Source organism: Aquarana catesbeiana, linkage group LG01 (assembly GCF_042186555.1).
Source record: "Aquarana catesbeiana isolate 2022-GZ linkage group LG01, ASM4218655v1, whole genome shotgun sequence".
Lineage (NCBI taxonomy): Eukaryota > Metazoa > Chordata > Amphibia > Anura > Ranidae > Aquarana > Aquarana catesbeiana.
In genome coordinates, this window is record NC_133324.1 from 583,701,350 (window position 1) to 583,719,769 (window position 18,420).

An 18,420-nucleotide genomic window follows, 5' to 3' on the forward strand; every position below is an offset into this window, starting at 1 on the left:
GCAGTTGCTACTACTTTTCTGGCGGTGTACACAGTACACAATACATACAGTGCATCCATAGTTGCTATTAGACTTCTGGTGGTGTATACAATACCGTGCACCCCTAGTGCAGTTGCAACTACTTTTCTGGTGGTGTACACAGTACACAATACATACAGTGCACCCATAGTTGCTATTAGACTTCTGGTGGTGTACACAATACCGTGCACCCATACAGCAGTTGCTATTACTTTTCTGGTGGTGTACACAGTACAGTACACCCATAGTTGTTATTATACTTCTGTTGGTGTACACAGTACCGTGCACCCATAGTGCAGTTGCTACTACTTTTCTGGTGGTGTACACAGTACACAATACATACAGTGCACCCATAGTTGCTTTTAGATTTCTGGTGGTGCACACAATACAGTGCACTCATAGTGCAGTTGCTACTACTTTTCAGGTGGGATACACAGTACACAATACAGTGTAGTATGGTGTTGTAAAACAAAATCCCCATCATGTCCGGAAGGCCACCAAGGAGAGGCAGACTCTCACAGGCCACTAAAAGCAGGCTCTGTGTCTACAGTCCACAGTGCTGGTCATGGACATGGTGCATCTTCTGAAGGATTAGGAATAGTCACTTAGGGTCACTTCTGGGTCACTAAGGATCACATGATCTGTAACAACCTCCTCCCAGCCACGTACAACTCCTTGGGTTTCTGGGGACTGAAAACCATCCCTTGAAGACTGCTGCTGAGTGTTATCCTCCAGGTCCATGCTGACACAATCCTCCTCCTCCTCCTCTTTGTCTTGTGTCTTTGGGGGGCCTGCAGGAATAAAATCTGGATAAAGGGGGCCTTGAGAGGTAAGGAAGTCATCCCTGTCCATTATTCCATGAAGCGTGTGCTCCAACAGAAAGACAAGAGGGACAGTATCACTGATGCATGCATTGTCCCTGCTCACCATCCTCATGGCCTCATAAAATGGTGACAGGACAGTGCATGTATCCTTGATCAGTAGCCAGAAGCAAAGCTCCCCTGACCCTGTCCTGGTGCCATACTCACACAGGTACTCATCGATGGCCCTCTGCTGCATGTACAGCAGCTGCAGCATTGCCAAGTTGACTTCCACCTGGTGGACATGTCACAAATGAGGCGGTTGGTGGGCAGGTTGCATTCCCTTTGAATGTCAGCCAGCCAAGCACTGGTATTGTATGACCATTGGAAATGACCACAGACTTTTCTGGCCTGCCTCAGGAGATCTTGTAAGCCTGGGTACCTGCTCAAGAACCGCTGCACCACCAAATTCAGGATGTGTGCCAAACATGGAACATGGGTCAAGTGTCCCTGTTGGAGGCCGGAGAGAAGGTTGGTGCCATTGTCGCATACAACCATTCCTGGCTGAAGCTGGCGTGGCGTCAACCACCTCTGAGCCTGCCTTTGCAGAGGTGACAGAATCTCTGCCCCAGTGTGGCTCCTGTCCCCTAAAGCAGTGGTTTAACCATAAACGTAGAGGGTTCTTTACTGTAAGAGTGGCAAGGATGTGGAATTCCCTTACACAAGCGGTGGTCTCAGCAGGGGGCAGCGATAGTTTCAAGAAACTGTTGGATAAGCACCTGAATGACTGCAACATATATACAATGTAATACTGATATATAATCACACACATAGGTTGGACTTGATGGACTTGTGTCTTTTTTCAACCTCACCTACTATGTAACTATGTAACTCATGTACCGCATGGCATCTTTTTGCCTGAGTGCTTGCGTAAACACTTATGGAGCACCGCTGGTTCAGAGAACAAATCTACAGAAGAGGCCATAGAGGAAAAAGTGGCTGTGGCAGAATCACCGCTAGCATTTTGGAGGTGTGGTGGGGGAACAAGCTCCAACAATACAGAACCCTTTCCTGCATCCTTCCCAGCTGCCAGCAGAGTTACCCAGTGCGCCGTGAAGGAAAGGTAACATCCCTGTACATGCCTGCTAGACCATGAGTCTGCGGTAATATACACCTTACTGCTGACCACCCTGTCTAATAAGACAAAAACATTGCCTTCCACATGCCGGTAGAGAGCTGCAATGGCCTTCCATGAAAAGAAATGGCATTTTGGAACCTGCAACTGAGGTACAGCACATTCCACAAATTCACGAAAGGATGCAGAGTCTACCAGCTGAAAAGGCAGTAGTTGCAGTGCTAGCAACTTGGCCAAGCTGGCATTCAAGCTAACATTCAGACTGTGAGCATGTGGATGGCTGGGACGGAATGGTCTAGCAACTGGGGTAGGGAAATTTGCCTGCTAAAATCAGATGGTGGTGTACTGCTAGCAGATTAGCTGCAAGTACTTGGGACAATTATTGCTATACCTTCATTCCTCTCAGTGCAGGTTTTTGAGAGGACTGGAGTAGGGTTGGAGATCCCAGATGAGGAGCAAGGAGAAGTCCACCTTCTTCTTTGATGTGGGTCTTTCGAGTGCTGTTGCCAACGGACTTGTTGCCTTATGACTTTATGTGAAATCTCCATTAATAGCTGTAAAATATTGTAATTATGAATATATTTAATTTATATTTAATTTATATTTAATTTATTTATATTTAATGAATATATTTAATTTAGCTTTTATCTATGTAGGGTGGAACATATTATCAAATACAGAAATCTCTGGTAGACCAGACAAGTCGGTGCCTAGGCTTGTGTATACAAACAATGGGATTCAAACCTCATTGTTTTACACATACTCACTTCAAAGGATTCCATGCTGGGATATGCAATGAAGGGAGGCCAACCCGAAATCAATACTTAACTTCCCGGGAAAATTCAAGTTGAGCTCCTGCTCAGGATAGTCACAAGGATTTGCATTAAAGGGGGCTGACTTATGCAAAGTATAGGGATTCGAGATGTAGCCTTAACCAGTAATAGGGAAGCTCACCAATCAGAGCCACGCTTTGCGAACCAACGAGGCATTGGCATGTAATGATATGCACAGACTAGATGGGAGGGAAACACACACTTTTATGGGAGAGCAACCATCAGAATGGAACCTTGGTGCAAAGGGTAATTATGGGAAAGGTCTGCATTTTACTTGTAACTAAATATGTTTGCAGATTAATGTTTTCAGGAATATACATATATATTCCTTCATGTAATTCTCTTATTTTAATCTAATATTTTCTTCCTTGGTGTAGACTATAGATTGATGGTTGTGTATTAGATAGACTTTCAACTACTCACCAATAAATGTTGTTATTGTGTTAAAACTTTCACTCATGGTCAAAGAACTCTCATTTAACCCAAATCATATCTGAGCGATATTAAATCTCAAATATAGTATACCGGAAAAAGACTGCATGGGAGGTCGTCATAAGTCTGGTCAAGCATGTGGTGCCCAAGCAGCAGCTGTTGTGGCCACGCTTGATCCGCTTCAGACATAGGCTGCAAACAGCAATGGTGCGATCTGCTGCACACGTGTCCAAAAAGGCCCACACCAAGGAACTTTTCAAAATCAGCGGGGAGTCAGCAGCATCCTACACCTAAATATTCTAAAAAGGGGATTGGCGCTGTTCACAGATAATAAAAAATCAAAAAACGTAATACACAACCCACCAACCCACATGTTGCTGTGACTTTGGTGCACTCTGCACATTTATTGTATATATTTTCCATATATATATATATATATATATATATATATATATATATATATATATATATATATATATATATATATATATTTTTTTTTTTTTTTTTTTTTTCAGTTCTTCTCTTTCCCATTACAAAAAATTTTTTTGGTGGGTTGTGTATTACGTTTTTTGATTTTTTATTATCTGTGAACAGCGCCAATCCCCTTTTTAGAATATTTTGGTTATGTGGATTTCACTTCGGTGTTTCCATTTTGTTTGGGGGGCTGCAGTTCTTTGTTTTTACTGATCCTAAGCGCGGAATATTTGATTTCCAGCATCCTACACCTGCGGAGCTCTGCGGTGTGATGCAGTAGGGTGGCTGCCCCCTAGAGGACATCCTGCCTCGTTTAAGTTGTGCCTCCTAATCCTCTTCTATTCTATCAGACACCCAAGTAGAGTCAGTGACCTCATCATCCCCTCCCTCCTCGTCACTGGAGCAAATTTGGCACTATGCTCCAGCTAGGGGAACATGACTGCCAGTTTCTTGTCCTTCTTGGGCACCCCCTCTCTCTAGGCTCACGTTACTCCCTTCCTCAACCTGGGAACCAACATCGGAGCCTTCAAATTGCTGCGCATCCTCCAGCAGCATGTACCCAACACTGTGGTCGAATAGTTCGGGGACTCCTCCGTGCATGATGGTTGGGCTATGGAAGGAGTGACTGTGGACAAGGAGCCAGTGGAATAGGCTGCTTTGGCAGCTGCATAAGAAGGAAAACTACTCTGAGCCTGGGTGATAGAGGATGAGGACGGCTTTGTTATCCACTCCACCAACTCTTCTGCATGTTCTGGCTCAATAACATTGCCAGCTGCAGAAAAAAGGACGAGTGTGCCCCACGACCACCGGCAGAGGATGCACCATGTCCATGACCAGCACTGTTGACTGAAGACACAGAGCCTGCTTGCCCTCTTTTAGTGGCCTGTGAGCGTCTGCCTCTCCTTGGTGGCCTTCTGGACATGATGTATATTTTGTTTTGCAACACCGCACTACACTGTATTGTGTACTGTGTATACCACCAGAAAAGTAGTAGCAACTGAATTATGGCTGCACTGTATTGTAATTACAATTTTTGATCTAATATTTCACAGCAGGGCCCGTTCCTGCACTCAACAAGAATATCTGTGAGGCTTTACAGTGTTGTGCCACCACCACCACTGCCTAAGGCCCAATTTGTCTGCCCCTGTTTAACAGGGGCACGTAATTACAATTTTTGATCCAATATTTCAGAGCAGGGCCCGTTCCTGCGCTCAACAAGAGTATCTGTGAGGCTTTGCAGTGTTGTGCCACCACCACCACCACCGCCTAAGGCCCAATATTTCTGCCCCTCTTTAACAGGGGCATGTAATTACAATGCTTGATATAATATTTCACAGCAGGGCCTGTTTCAGCGCCCACCAAGAGTAACTGTGAGGGCTTACAGTGTTCTGGTACCAACACCTAAGGCCCAATTTTCCGCTGAGTGTATAGGGCAGGCCAAATAGTATATACAGACTATTTTCAAACATCCGACTTACAATAACTATTACTTACAAATGGAGGCAGACAACAGGAAGTGAGAGGAAATCTACCCCTAGGAAGAGAAATTCTCCCCTTTAAGGGTTAATATGGGAACAAGGTGTCTCCACTGATGCTTTATCACCAATCCCTGTTTCCCTAACAACCCAAAATTTTCAAAATCCAATTGTCATTGGGACAGAAAGTGGGGTGAAATCTTCTGAGCAGGGGCACAGACAGCAAAAAAAATGTGACAGGGGTGATAACCCTTCCCTATGTTATCCAAAAAGCTTCAAAATAGATTTTTGGGCTGGAGATACACTTAAAAAATGTACCTGTTCCAAATTACAAACAGATTCAACTTAACAGCAAACCTACAGTATCTTGTTTGTAACCCGGGGACCGCCTGTATACTGCTGTTCAGAGTATATAGGGCCTGGGGGCCCCACGCCTTTTTTTTTATTTGGATGCGGGCTTCCTCTTAATATCCATAACAGATCCAAAGGGCCCGGTAATGGGCTGGTAGGGGGGAGGGGGAGGTGCAACCTTACATTACAGACAGTTTTAAATGACTTTTTTCCTTTAGAAATGTCATTTTGTGCAGGGACTGTTCTAAACGCTGGAAAAATGTGCCACTTTACAGGCATACTATAGACACCCCCAGGTACGAAATTTAAAGGAATATTTCACTTTTATTGTTTCACTTTAGCATTATTAAAATCGCTGCTCCCGAAAAAACAGCCGTTTTAAAACCTTTTTTTTGCATTGATTCATGTCCCCTGGGGCAGGACCCGGGTCCCCAAACACTTTTTATGACAATAACTTGCATATTAGCCTTTAAAATTAGCACTATTGATTTTTCACGTTCGAGTCCCATAGACTTTAACGGGGTTCGCGTGTTAGCACAAATTTTTATTCTGTTCACATGTTCGAGGGGGTGTTCGGCTCATCCCTTTTGGGTATATGTGAGGGTTTACACCCACTTTAATAAATAATTTAATTTACTTAGAGTACAGTAGTCAGAAGTATGAAATGTAAACCACAGGGGAATTTATTAAATCTGGAACAGACAGAATATTGGGCAGTTGTGCATGGCAACAATCATTTTCTATCTTCGGCTTGGTCAGTTAAGCTTTGAAAATGAAAACTATGAGCGGATTGGTTACTATGCACTGCTGCTCCAGATTCTGCCTGTGCCAATTTTAACAAATTCCCCCTCAGGTGCTGAGACCCATCCTTCATGCTGAGACATTTTTTTACTGCATCTCCATTCAGTTTAGAGCTGCATGCAGGCAGCCTATAGAAGTGGATACAAATACAGTGGTTGCAGAGACACAGTCACAAGTCAAAATTTGACATGTGGACAGGAGCGGGTGCAGAGATCTGAATGTAGACACTGTGCGTTCAGATCTGTGCAATCGCTCCTGCCTGAATATCAAATTTTAACTGTGTTTTGAATGTTTTGAATGTGCAGCAGCTGAATGAGCCCTATATGCCTATAGTGGAAGGGTCAGGAGAGTGTAATGCACAGACCACTTCAACTAAAATTACCCCCTCTTCCCAGTACAAAATACCCCACCAAGCCTATATCCCCCAAAGTTTAGATCTTTCCTAACATCCCTAAATCCCCCCTCTAAGCCTACCCCCCAACACAGACAACCCCCTCAGTACAGAAACACCCCCTTAGCACAGACCCCTCAGAATAGTCTGACCCCTGTAACATTCTTAAATCCCCCCCCACTACAGGCACATACAGACACTTCTCCCCCCTGGTATAGACACCCTTCGCCCATGTACACAACCCTCAGTACATAACCTCTCCTCCCAGTACAGACACCCCCATCCCTCACTTCCCTAAGGTACAGACCCCGCCCTTCTTACCTACACTTACTATGCAGAAGGTCAGTGTGAAAGGTAGTCCTCTCAGCTCTGTAATATGGGCAGAGCACAGAAAGGAGACTTCCTCTCGAGTGAGCTCTGGCTGACACTGAAGCACCGCCACAGACTCACCGGGAGTGCTGAGGCCTGCTTGTCATCACTCTTTTTTTGTGGGGTAGCGCAGTACAGCACAAATAAAATTTATGTTAGGCAACCCCAGCACCCCAAGTGATTCCGCCCCCCGCCGATCCAGACTGCAACCCCCGTAACCTCCTTGTTATGCAACTGTAACCAGTAAGAACTGAGTAGATTACTATCAGTTCTTGTACCCTAAAGAAGAACGACCATTAAAGCGGAGTTCCACCCAAAAATGGAACTTCTACTTTAAGGGAGGTGACCCCCTGACATATAATTTTTTTGGGGGGGAGCGGATACCCTCTTTTTAGAGGGTCCCAGCTCCCACTTCCTCCCGGCGCACTGTGGCACAGGAAGGGAGATCACCTCTCTCCCCTCCCTCTTGGCAATCATCTGGGACACGTCACAGGTCCCAGATGATTGCCCGGCCAGTCACGGCGGCTCGCGCATGCACAGTGGGTGGCCCCGGCTGTGAAGCTACAGCCAGGCGCCCACAATTACAATGCTGGCGCCGCAGAGAGGAGGGGGGATGAGCGGGGCTTCGTTCCCCCGCATCGCTGGACCCCGGGACAGGTAAGTGTCTGATTATTAAAAGTCAGCAGCTGCAGTATTTGTAGCTGCTGACTTTTAATTTTTTTTTTTAAGCAGAACTCCGCTTTAAATGTTTTTTTCACAGGTCTTTTCCTCATAAGAAAAATTGCATGTAGTACTTTGTCCTATGTTGCTAGTTGCTTCCTAACCCTAGATAAGGTTGGACTGGGCTAACCCCCTCTCCCGTATGACAACATAGCTAACATGGAGATGGCAGCTTCATAACAGCCACTTGTCTTAGCCCCAAGCACTTTTCTGAGACAAGCGGCAGCAAGAAGAATGCAAAGATAGAGGGGACATTTCAGCCTCCCATTCCCCTGCATTCTTCTTGACGCTTCTTGTCTCGAAAAAGTACTCAGGGTAAAGACAAGCGGTTGTTATGAAGCTGCTGCCTCCTTCCTAGCTACACTATATTAACAAAAGTATTGGGACACCTGCCTTTACATGCACATGAACTTTAATAGCATCCCAGTCTTAGTTCCCAGGGTTCAATATTGAGTTGGCCCACCCTTTGCAGCTATAACAGCTTCAACTCTTCTGGGAAGGCTGTCCACAAGGTTTAGGAGTGTGTTTATGGGAATGTTTGACCATTCTTCCAGAAGCGCATTTGTGAGGTCAGCTACTGATGTGGACGAGAAGGCTTGGCTCGCAGTCTTTGCTCTAATTCATCCCAAAAGTGTTCTATCGAGTTGAGGTCAGGACTTTGTGCAGGCCAGTCAAGTTCTTCCACCCCAAACTCACTCATTCATGTCTTTATGGACCTTGCTTTCTGCACTGGTGCACAGTCCTGTTGGAATAGGAATTTGTTCCCACAAAGTTGGGAGCATGAAATTGTCCAAAATGTCTTTGTATGCTGATGCCTTAAGAGTTCCCTTCACTGGAACTAAGGGGCAAAGTGCAACCTCTGAAAAACAACCCCACACTATAATCCCCTCTCCACCAAATGATTTGGATCAGTGCACAAAGCAAGGTCCAAAAAGACATGGATGAGCGAGTTTGGGGTGGATGAACTTGACTGGCCTGCACAGAGAACTGACCTCAACCCGATAGAACACCTTTGAGATGAATTAGAGCAGAGACTGCGAGCCAGGCATAGTACGGTGAGAGTGCATTTTTTTTAACACTGATCACTGTATCACTTGTCCCCAAAAAGTGTCACTTAGTGTCCGATTCGTCCGCCGCAATGTCGAAGTCCCACTAAAAATCGCTGATCGCAGCCATTACTAGTAAAAAAATAAAAATAAATAATTTCATAAATCTATCCCATAGTTTGTAGATGCTATAACTTTTGTGCAAACCAATCAATATACGCTTGTTGGGATTTTTTCTACCAAAAATATGTAGCAGGATACATAGTGGCCTAAATTGATGAATAAATTAGATTTAAAAAAAAAATAATTTATTGGGTATGTTTCATAGCAGAAAGTTAAAAAAATATATTGTTTTTTTTTTCAAAATTGTCGCTCTTTTTTTGTTTATAGCGCAAAAAATACAAACTGCAGAGGTAATCAAATACCACCAAAAGAAAGCTCAATTTGTGGGAAAAAAGGACATCAATTGTATTTGGGTACAGCATCACACGTCAGCGAAATTGTCAGTTAAAGTGGTGCAGTGCCTTATCGCAAAAAATGGCTTGGTCATGAAGGGGTGTAAAACTTCCGGGGGCTTAAGTGGTTAAAATACCCACCGCCCAGTAGTCTAGGATGGCAAGGCACCCCCTTTGCTTCTCCTTCCTCCTCCCTTCTCCAAGCTAACAGACTGTCCACTGTTAAAGCAGTTTTAGGCCCATTCACACCTTTAGCATTTTGTATTTCTAAGCTCCAAAACACTCAGGAGGAAAAAAATGGATTATTTTCAATGGTGGTGGTTCACATTTCCACTCCAAAATGCCTAAAGCCAAATGCCTGAAGCTAAAAAAAAAATGTATAGCTTGATTCGGGCAGATTGGTGCATTTTTTGAAGCAGCTGAAAGCAGAAACACTTAGCAACAAATGATGTAAGAGATTATAGTTTTCTCTATTGGCTAATACAAAAGTTCCACTCAGTCCACAAAATTGCTGTGTGTTGTCAGCCCACACAAGGATTTGGGAGTTGCATTTCTGGCAGAACAAAAGGTATTTTCCTGTACTTGCAGGGTCTTTGAAGAGATAACATTTGGGGTGCATGTGTTGCAGAGATGCTTGTTTTTTTTTTTTTTTTATAAATTTGCATTTTGCCTTGGAATATGCTTTAATAATTCATTTAATTTCATTTTATGATGATTTTCATTCTATAACACTGTACAGAACTGAAGCACTCTTGCCATCTTATGGTGCAGAGTAAATGTATTACTTTTTACGGTAGAATTACACAAACTGTAAACTTTTTTCTTCCCTTAATCTTTAAAACACATTTTATGTTCCGTGCCTTCCACTGTTGCCACGCCAGGTTTATGTCACCACTGCATAAATAGTAATTAACTATTCTATAGTGGATTTAATTGTTCAATTTTGTGTGATCAGTAAAAATCAGATATAGCAGCGCTGAACTCTGTCCAACATAAATCACTTCACAAAGCATAATATTATTGTACCTGAGCACTTGCAATACATGGAATAGGAACACTCAATTTTCACATGTGTTTTGACAAATTTTGTTACAATCAGCTTTTTTTGCTGTGTTTTGCCAAAGAATATAAAGCAGGGGAAGCTTGTTACAGAAATGCAAGCTAAGAAAACATGATCAGTGAACCTCAAAATGAACAGCTATGGGTGGCTGTGTTATTAAACCAGATTTCACACCATAAATACACAGATTACTCTGAACTCAAATTTAAATAAACTCGATATAATTTCTATTTTAAAGGTAATGTTGTTTTAATGATTTAATCTATAGCTATTTAATGGTAATACTGTAGGTCTTGGGTAATAAAGAATCAAACCCACCACGGCTTATTACAAAGAGCGAAAAGAAAAGGAACAAATGTGCAGTGGTTTGCCCAGAACAATCCAGTCCTGAGATTTACACAGCCCACAGTCAAGCAGATGAGACTACTCTCTCTTTAACCACTTCAGCCCCGGAAGAATTTTTTGCGATACGGCACTGCGTTGCTTTAACTGACAATTGTGCGGTCGTGCGACGTTGTACCTAAACAAAATTGATGTCCTTTTTTTCCCCACAAATAGAGCTTTCTTTTGGTGGTATTTGATTACCTCTGCGGTTTTTATTTTTTGCGCTATAAACAAAAGAAGAGACAACTTTGAAAAAAACACAACATTTTTTACCTTTTGCTATAATAAATATCCCAAATTAAAAAAAAAAATAAAAAATGTCTTCATCAGTTTAGGCTGATATGTATTCTACATATCTTTGGTAAAAAAAAATTGCAATAAGCGTATATTGATTGGTTTGCGCAAAAGTTATAGCGTCTACAAAATAGGGCATAGATTTATGGCATTTTTATTATTTTTTTTGCTAGTAATGGCGGCGATCAGCGATTTTTAATGGGACTGTGACATTGTGGCGGACAAATCGGACACTTTTGACACTTTTTTGGGACCAGTGACCTTTATACAGCGATCAGAGCTAAAATAGCCACTGATTACTGTATAAATGACACTGGTAGGGAAGGGGTAACACTAGGGGGCGATCAAAGGGTTAAATGTGTTCCCTCAGTGTGTGTTCTAACTGTGGGGGGATGGGACTGACTGGGGGAGGAGACCAATTGTTGTTCCTAAGCATTAGGAACAACAGATCTGTCTCCTCTCCCCTGACAGAACAGTGATTTGTGTGTTTACACACACAAATCCCCGTTCCGGCTCTGTCAGGATCGATCACGGGTGCCCGGTGGACATCGCGGCCACCGGGCATACGCATCGGCTCCTAATTGATGCATCGAGTGCGCAAGTGTGCCCCCTATATCTTTTAAAGAGCCCGCCGTACAGCTACGCCGATTCGCGCAGGGGAGACATTCTGCCGTAGTCAAATGACGGCAGGCGGGTAAAGTAGTATTAGGCTGGGTTCACACTATGTGTGGTACGGGGCACAGCAGGGGTCCGGTGTGTCCCTGTTCTCCATTTCAAGTAGGAATTTTTGCTTGAATTCAGACCCGAAACAGAGCCAAAGACGCTTCTGCTGTGCGCTCTGTGGCTGCCCCGGAGATGTGTGAACCGACTCTATTAACAGCCGATCACACTCTCCTATTATGCGAATTGGATGCGGAAAATCCCTCCAGTGTATGGAAATCACAGATTGTTGCCAGGATCACCAGAACGAGTGTCCACATTAGAAGATTTCCACTCTATTACCTCTCAGGTGTCAACCCAATTTTTTTTTTGATAATCACTTTTGATGATAATGGTAGACAGCAATAAAAACTGACAGTCTCTCTCTTTCTTTCTTTTTTTTCTTTCTTTCTTTCTTTCTTTCTTTCTTTCTTTCTTTCTTTCTTTCTTTCTTTCTTTCTTTCTTTCTTTCTTTCTTTCTTTTCTTTCTTTCTCCTTTGTAACCAATATAAGTATTTATACAATATTTTAACTACTTGCCACCTGCCCACAGTAGATACAGTATACTGCGGGCACGCGGCACAAGCAGGTCAGACAATGTACCTGTACGTCACCAGCTTGCTTCCGGGTTTGTTGATTGGACACAGCAAGATTTTGGCAGCTGATTTCAGCCAATGATTTTGGTTGAAGTCAGCTGATTGCCTGCATTCGATCACACAGAAATTCTGTGTGCTGTGAACAGCGATCTGGCTGTTTCTTCTCCCTGCAAAGCAAAAACAGCCAGTTAGTAAAGTAAAAGCAGCACACGTTACACATTGTTCGCCACACAATTAACCCCTTGATTGCCCCTAGATGATAACCCCTTCCCAGCCAGTATCATTAGTACAGTGTCAGTGTACAGTATTATCACTGATCACTATATTAGTGTCACTAGCGATGTCTGTGTCAGTTAGTAACCCTAGTACCAGATAGTGTCTGTTAGCGCCAGATTGCCAGCCACCCTATCGCAGTCCCACTATTAGTCGCAGATTACTGCCATTACAGTATAGTGTCCACAGCTGCATAAATCCCATTCGCGTACAGTGTTGCATGACTGCACAATTACCAGTTGAAGTAGCACATTACTGAATAGCAAAAAAAATGGTTAACAGGTTAAACACATCCCTGAGTAAACTACTTTGTATTCCATCTCTATACACTTGAAAATAACCAATCTTAGGGGCTAATAGTAGTTATGGCTCTTGCTCAATACCATTATACAGTCGTTTTCAATTCCAAATGACTTATTTGACAACAAAAACGGTAAGCTTAATTTGGAAGTAAATTATTTTGTTATTAGATACAAGGGTGTCTCTATTATATATGCACATTCATTGCAATAAGACATCTGTGGTGTATTTGCAGTTTTTCTTCTCAAAAGGAAAATGAATGCAAACTGAATAGGAAGAGGCATGCAGTAACATGTAATTTAGTATGTAAAGACACATCCCACCAGTATCTTAGGCCACAACTATTAATGTGATATTGTGTCATTTGTTTGCTATTAATTATTAAAGCAATATATGTTAATTGCAGGTGAAAGTTACACAAACTAGTGAAGGCTGTGATGAACCACAATTAATTAAAACATTAGAAAAAGGAGATTACTTTGGAGAAAAGGCCCTTATTAGGTGAGTACATTCTGATTTTATTGGTACTTTGTGTAAAACCTCAGGGAGTTAAAGAGGAAGTAAACCCTGATGGGTTTTGCTTCCTTTTTTGTTCCCTGCAAAGTAAAAGCATAATGTGCTAGTATGCATCGCATACTAGCAAATTATGTGACACTTACCTGCAAATGAAGCCCACGCTGTCCCCACTGCAGGCCGCATCCATGTTCACCCCTCTTCCTTCCAGGGCCGTGGCTCTGTGACTGGCTGGAGTCGCATGATGTCACTCCCACATGAACGTGGGAGCCGCTAGTCACGCCACTTACTAGTGAAGAGACGTCACGGAGGGCCATTTCTTCACAGCACATGTGCCGATGACATCATCAGTGCAGTGCAAAGTTTAACTATAAACTGCGTAGAGGGTTCTTTACTGTAAGAGCAGCAAGGATGTGGAATTCCCTTCCACAGGCGGTAGTTTCAGCGTGGAGCATCGATAATTTAAAAAAATTATTAGATAAGCACCTGAACGACCACAACATACAGGGATATACAATGTAATACTGACATATAATCACACACATAGGTTGGACTTGATGGACTTGTGTCTTTTTTCAACCTCACCTACTATGTAACTATGTAACAAAGTAAATATCTCCTAAACGTCGGATGTTTAGGAGATATTTACAGTACCTATAGATAAGCCTTATTCTAGGCTTACCTATAGGTACAAGAGTCTCAGGGAGGTTTACAACCTCTTTAACAAAGTGTATGTAAAGGTTATTTTTTTTATCTTCTGTAGTGTTGCCTTTATCACTGTATTTCCTGTGCTCCTATGGCTCTAAAGTCATTGTCCTCTCCTTTCATGAAATCCTTCCTGACTATTACGGACAATTCCTTTCCCTGGGTGACACCAGCCCCTTTAACCAAGCATACAGTAGATGTCATACTGGTTTTCTCATCCCTGCTGTACAATGCAAGCCAGTGCGCCAATGCCTGACCAGCACAAACCCAATATTTGCATAACCCCTTTTCTCTATGACCAGCACATGCAGGGTGATCATCTTCTTGGAAATGATTTTAGCAACCTTGTGAACAAAATAGATCCTGGAGAAATATTCTATAAAACCTACATATACAGCATATGTTAATGTCCTTGAAGTTTATATAAATAATTTTCATGGGAGAATCTCATTATAAGACAAATTTGCATATTTCTTCCACCATGAAATCTTCATCAAGAATGCATCTTGTCCTATGTAAAAGACTTTTTTAAAGTTTTGGATAGCATGAGGTTAGATCCCCTGTCAATTTTTTATTGTGGTCTAAGTCCCTGCTGGGGAGATTCCCTCTCTATTTGTCTTAATGTCCTGCAGGCAGAAAGAAAGTGAAAGTTCTAAATTTTGAAGTTGTCATGAAAGTAAAAGCTGAGGGGAGATCTTCCAATGGGGACAGTGAAAACTGTCTAAGAAGGGAATTCCATTTACTTCTTGCTGTTGCTTCTTCAAGACTGGAAGTAAAAGAAAATCTCCCCAGCAGGATATAGACAATAAAAAGTGTGTGCCAGCCAGAACACAGATCACAGAACAACATTGGGTTGGTTGCATAGATAAGTATGTGAATTGATGATAACCCAGCATTAGATAAGCTGAAACCTAAAAATGATTAATTTAGGCGAAAAACTTCCTCTCCAAGTGCAAATCGTATAGCTTTTTTTTCCATGTGGGTTTGATACTCCTAATCTTATCCCATGTTGCCACGTCTATTTTAAGATGCTCATTTTGAAAACTGAGATACCAAATTTAAAGTTTCACTTATCAACTTATCTTTGCAGTGAATTCATTCATAGGTTCATTTACCTCAACTTTTAATAAGACGTGGAGGTTTGTAGCAAACGTTTCTAATGCCGCGTACAAACGACCAGACTTTCCGGCAGAAAAGGTCTGACAAAACCGTGTGTGGGCTTCATCGGATCTTTTTTTTAGAAAATTCCGATGGACCTAGAAATAGAACAAGTTTCAAATCTTTCCGACAGACTCAGTTCCTATCGGGAAAACCGCTCGTCTGTATGCTAGTCCAACGGACCAAGAACGACGCAGTGGCAGCTATTGGCTACTGGCTATTGAACTTCCTTTTTCCAGTCCAGTCGTACGTCATCACGTTCTAAACGAACGGACTTTGGAGTGATCGTGTGTAGGCAAGTCCATTTCAGCGGAAGTCCGTCAGAACTCCGTCGGAAAGACCTTCAGACTTCGGTCCAACAGAAAGACCAGTCGTGTGTACGCGGCATAACAGATTTTTGAAGATTTGCTCAGTAATAAGTTTTCCCTGCTTGGTTGCTTTAATTCAGCTATTGCTACATCTTTTTGAGTTTTTAAAGTTTGATCCAATATAATTTCCTTTATCTCACATTTGATGCAACAGCTTATAGTTCCCCTTTTTTAATCCTGGAATGGTTTTAAAGTAATATCTAAGCAGCGACTAATTCATGTCTCTTAGCATAGTCAACATAGTTTAAAAAGTAATCAATTCCTACTTAATTTACATAAATATGTATACAGTATACTGCCATAATTGCATTTATTACCAAAAATTACAGCTGTTTTGTTTCTTGACCTGACAAAGGGAATAGGTTTAATTTACTAGAGAATTAAGGAATTTCTACTAGCTTAGTAAACAAAATAAACCCATGTTCTCCTCAGTCATCCAATCTTGTGCAAGAGAAATCCTGTTTTGATTGTTTTTTTTTTTAATTCCCCTGCATATGATTGGGTATTTAAAGTGGTATTTAAAGTGGTCACAGCTTCTCTTTATTCACATGGCTAAGTGAACCAGATCTTTGTTAAGTAAATATTCTACACTTTGTTAGCAAATCAAAGCCTTTGTGCCTGTTAAAATAAAAATCCAAGCAATCTGTTTCCCTTTTCCTTTTTTTTTTAAGTGATGATGTCAGATCGGCTAACATTGTTGCAGATGATGATGATGGAGTTGAGTGTTTAGTCATGGATCGAGAGTAAGTAACAATATTTTTTCTGGGATAATTTCTGCCCACAAACAGCTATAACAGATGTATTGTCTGGTGTATTTATGTTGTACCTTATTGTATAAGAGAGATTATAATTAGACAGTCTATATTATGATACAAAAGAAAATCACACTTGCCAGGAAATGATGCGAAACAAGCTCCTAAACTGTAAATCTTAAATAATTTAGAAAAATAAATACACAAATTAATATGTATATGTGTTATGTTCAAATAATTGTCACAACTCTAATGCCCCGTACACACGGTCGGATTTTCCAATGGAAAATGTGTGATAGGACCTTGTTGTCGGAAATTCCGACCGTGTGGAGGCTCCATCACACATTTTCCATCGGATTTTCCAACATACAAAGTTTGAGAGCAGGCTATAAAATTTTCCGAGAACAAAATCCGTTGTCGGAATTTCCGATCGTGTGTACACAAATCCGACTCACAAAGTGCCACGCATGCTCAGAATAAATAAAGAGATGAAAGCTATTGGCTACTGCCCCGTTTATAGTCCCGACGTATGTGTTTTACGTCACCGCGTTCAGAATGACCGGATTTTCCAACAACTTTGTGTGACCGTGTGTATGCAAAACAAGTTTGAGTCAACATCCGTCGGAAAAAATCCTAGGATTTTGTTGTCGGAATGTCCGATCAATGTCCGACCGTGTGTACGGGGCATTACAGTGTAATTTACCAATTCTAATTTATTTATATATTCATATTTTTTTATTGAAATGTCCTTTAAAAGTCCTATTTTGGTATTATCTCAGTCAAACTGTTATTTTTTTAAATATCCTCTGTACTGCCTGTTCATTAAATTATGAACTGGGATGAGCTTAGTCTGTCTGATCTGGTTGGCTTGTGCCTTGCTAGAAATGCTCAAGACAATGAAGAATAGGATGAAAACCACAAACATTAAAGAGCTGTAGAGTGTAAGGATGGGTGTCAGAAAAAAACAAGGATATGTGGAAATTGGCAGAATTCCTCAGGGTCTGGCTACATGTTTCCGACCTCCTAAACCATTGGTTCTGTCTCAATGTACCTAATGCAATTCCTAAATCTACATCTCAGCTTCTTTTAGGTGTATAAAAAAAAGAACTTCAGTTTTATTTAACTTTGAAGCAAACATGCGCTTTGCCCATGCAGAAAAAGTTCCTCCATTCCCAGCAGCATATACTCACCTTCCTTCTGTCCTTTGTCACTCCATTCAGCTGCTGTGAGCAAAAGATATTACCTGGTATGTCTGGATATGGAGAAAATGTGATGGTGCTCGATTGATTAGCAAAGTGCCGTCACATGAGGACAGGAAGAGGTTCCGAATATTTTTGCTCCACGAGGGTGGGGTAGCAAGGGAAAAGTAGATATGGGCAGATGTTACCTTGTCCTGCATGGGCAAAGTACAGGTTCATTATGCAGGGAATAGCCACAGATTCACTTAACTGCCAGTGCCACTGTCCCCTGCTTTGAATGCTCACCTTTCCTTTTCTTTCCTACCATTTTGCTGTGAAATAAATTCCCGGTATTTCTGGGTAAGGGGAGCAGGTGACTTGCCCCTGTACTTTTGGGTATGGAGAGCATGTGATTTGTTAACTTGGATCTTTCACTTTGCATCCTCTCTTCAATTCAGGTGTGTATAGTACAAACAAGGGGTGTATGTACAGCTAGGGAGGTTAGCAGTTAAGTTAACCTATTGCTTTGCCATGAATGACCAAGGCAAAGGTTAATTTTAAGATTTTAAAGTACTGAATCACCAATGATAATGTAAGATTATGCTTATGTTTTGGTTATAATATTATAACACTGCCTTACTTTAGCACATTCAATCAGATAGTGGGAACATATGCTGAACTGCAAAAGTACCTTGAGGGCTATGTGGCCAACCTGACTCTTGATGATGAAAGAAGACATGCCAAGTAAGCCTTAACAATAATTTTCTTCACATGCATGACAAACACACAAAAAAAAAATCTCATGCAAAATGTGACATGTTGGTTGTTTTGTAAGAAACA

General features: G+C 41.8%; 1 protein-coding gene across 1 annotated transcript in view; it reads left to right on the top strand.

Annotated features, from left to right (window-relative positions):
* PRKG2 (protein kinase cGMP-dependent 2) overlaps nucleotides 1-18,420 on the top strand; it is a 160,652-nt gene that overhangs the window by 84,813 nt on the left and 57,419 nt on the right. The window contains exons 7-9 of the mRNA XM_073597940.1: nucleotides 13,313-13,407; nucleotides 16,322-16,393; nucleotides 18,226-18,324. Coding sequence (XP_073454041.1) covers nucleotides 13,313-13,407; nucleotides 16,322-16,393; nucleotides 18,226-18,324 — 266 coding nt within the window. The remainder of the gene's footprint in view (nucleotides 1-13,312; nucleotides 13,408-16,321; nucleotides 16,394-18,225; nucleotides 18,325-18,420) is intronic.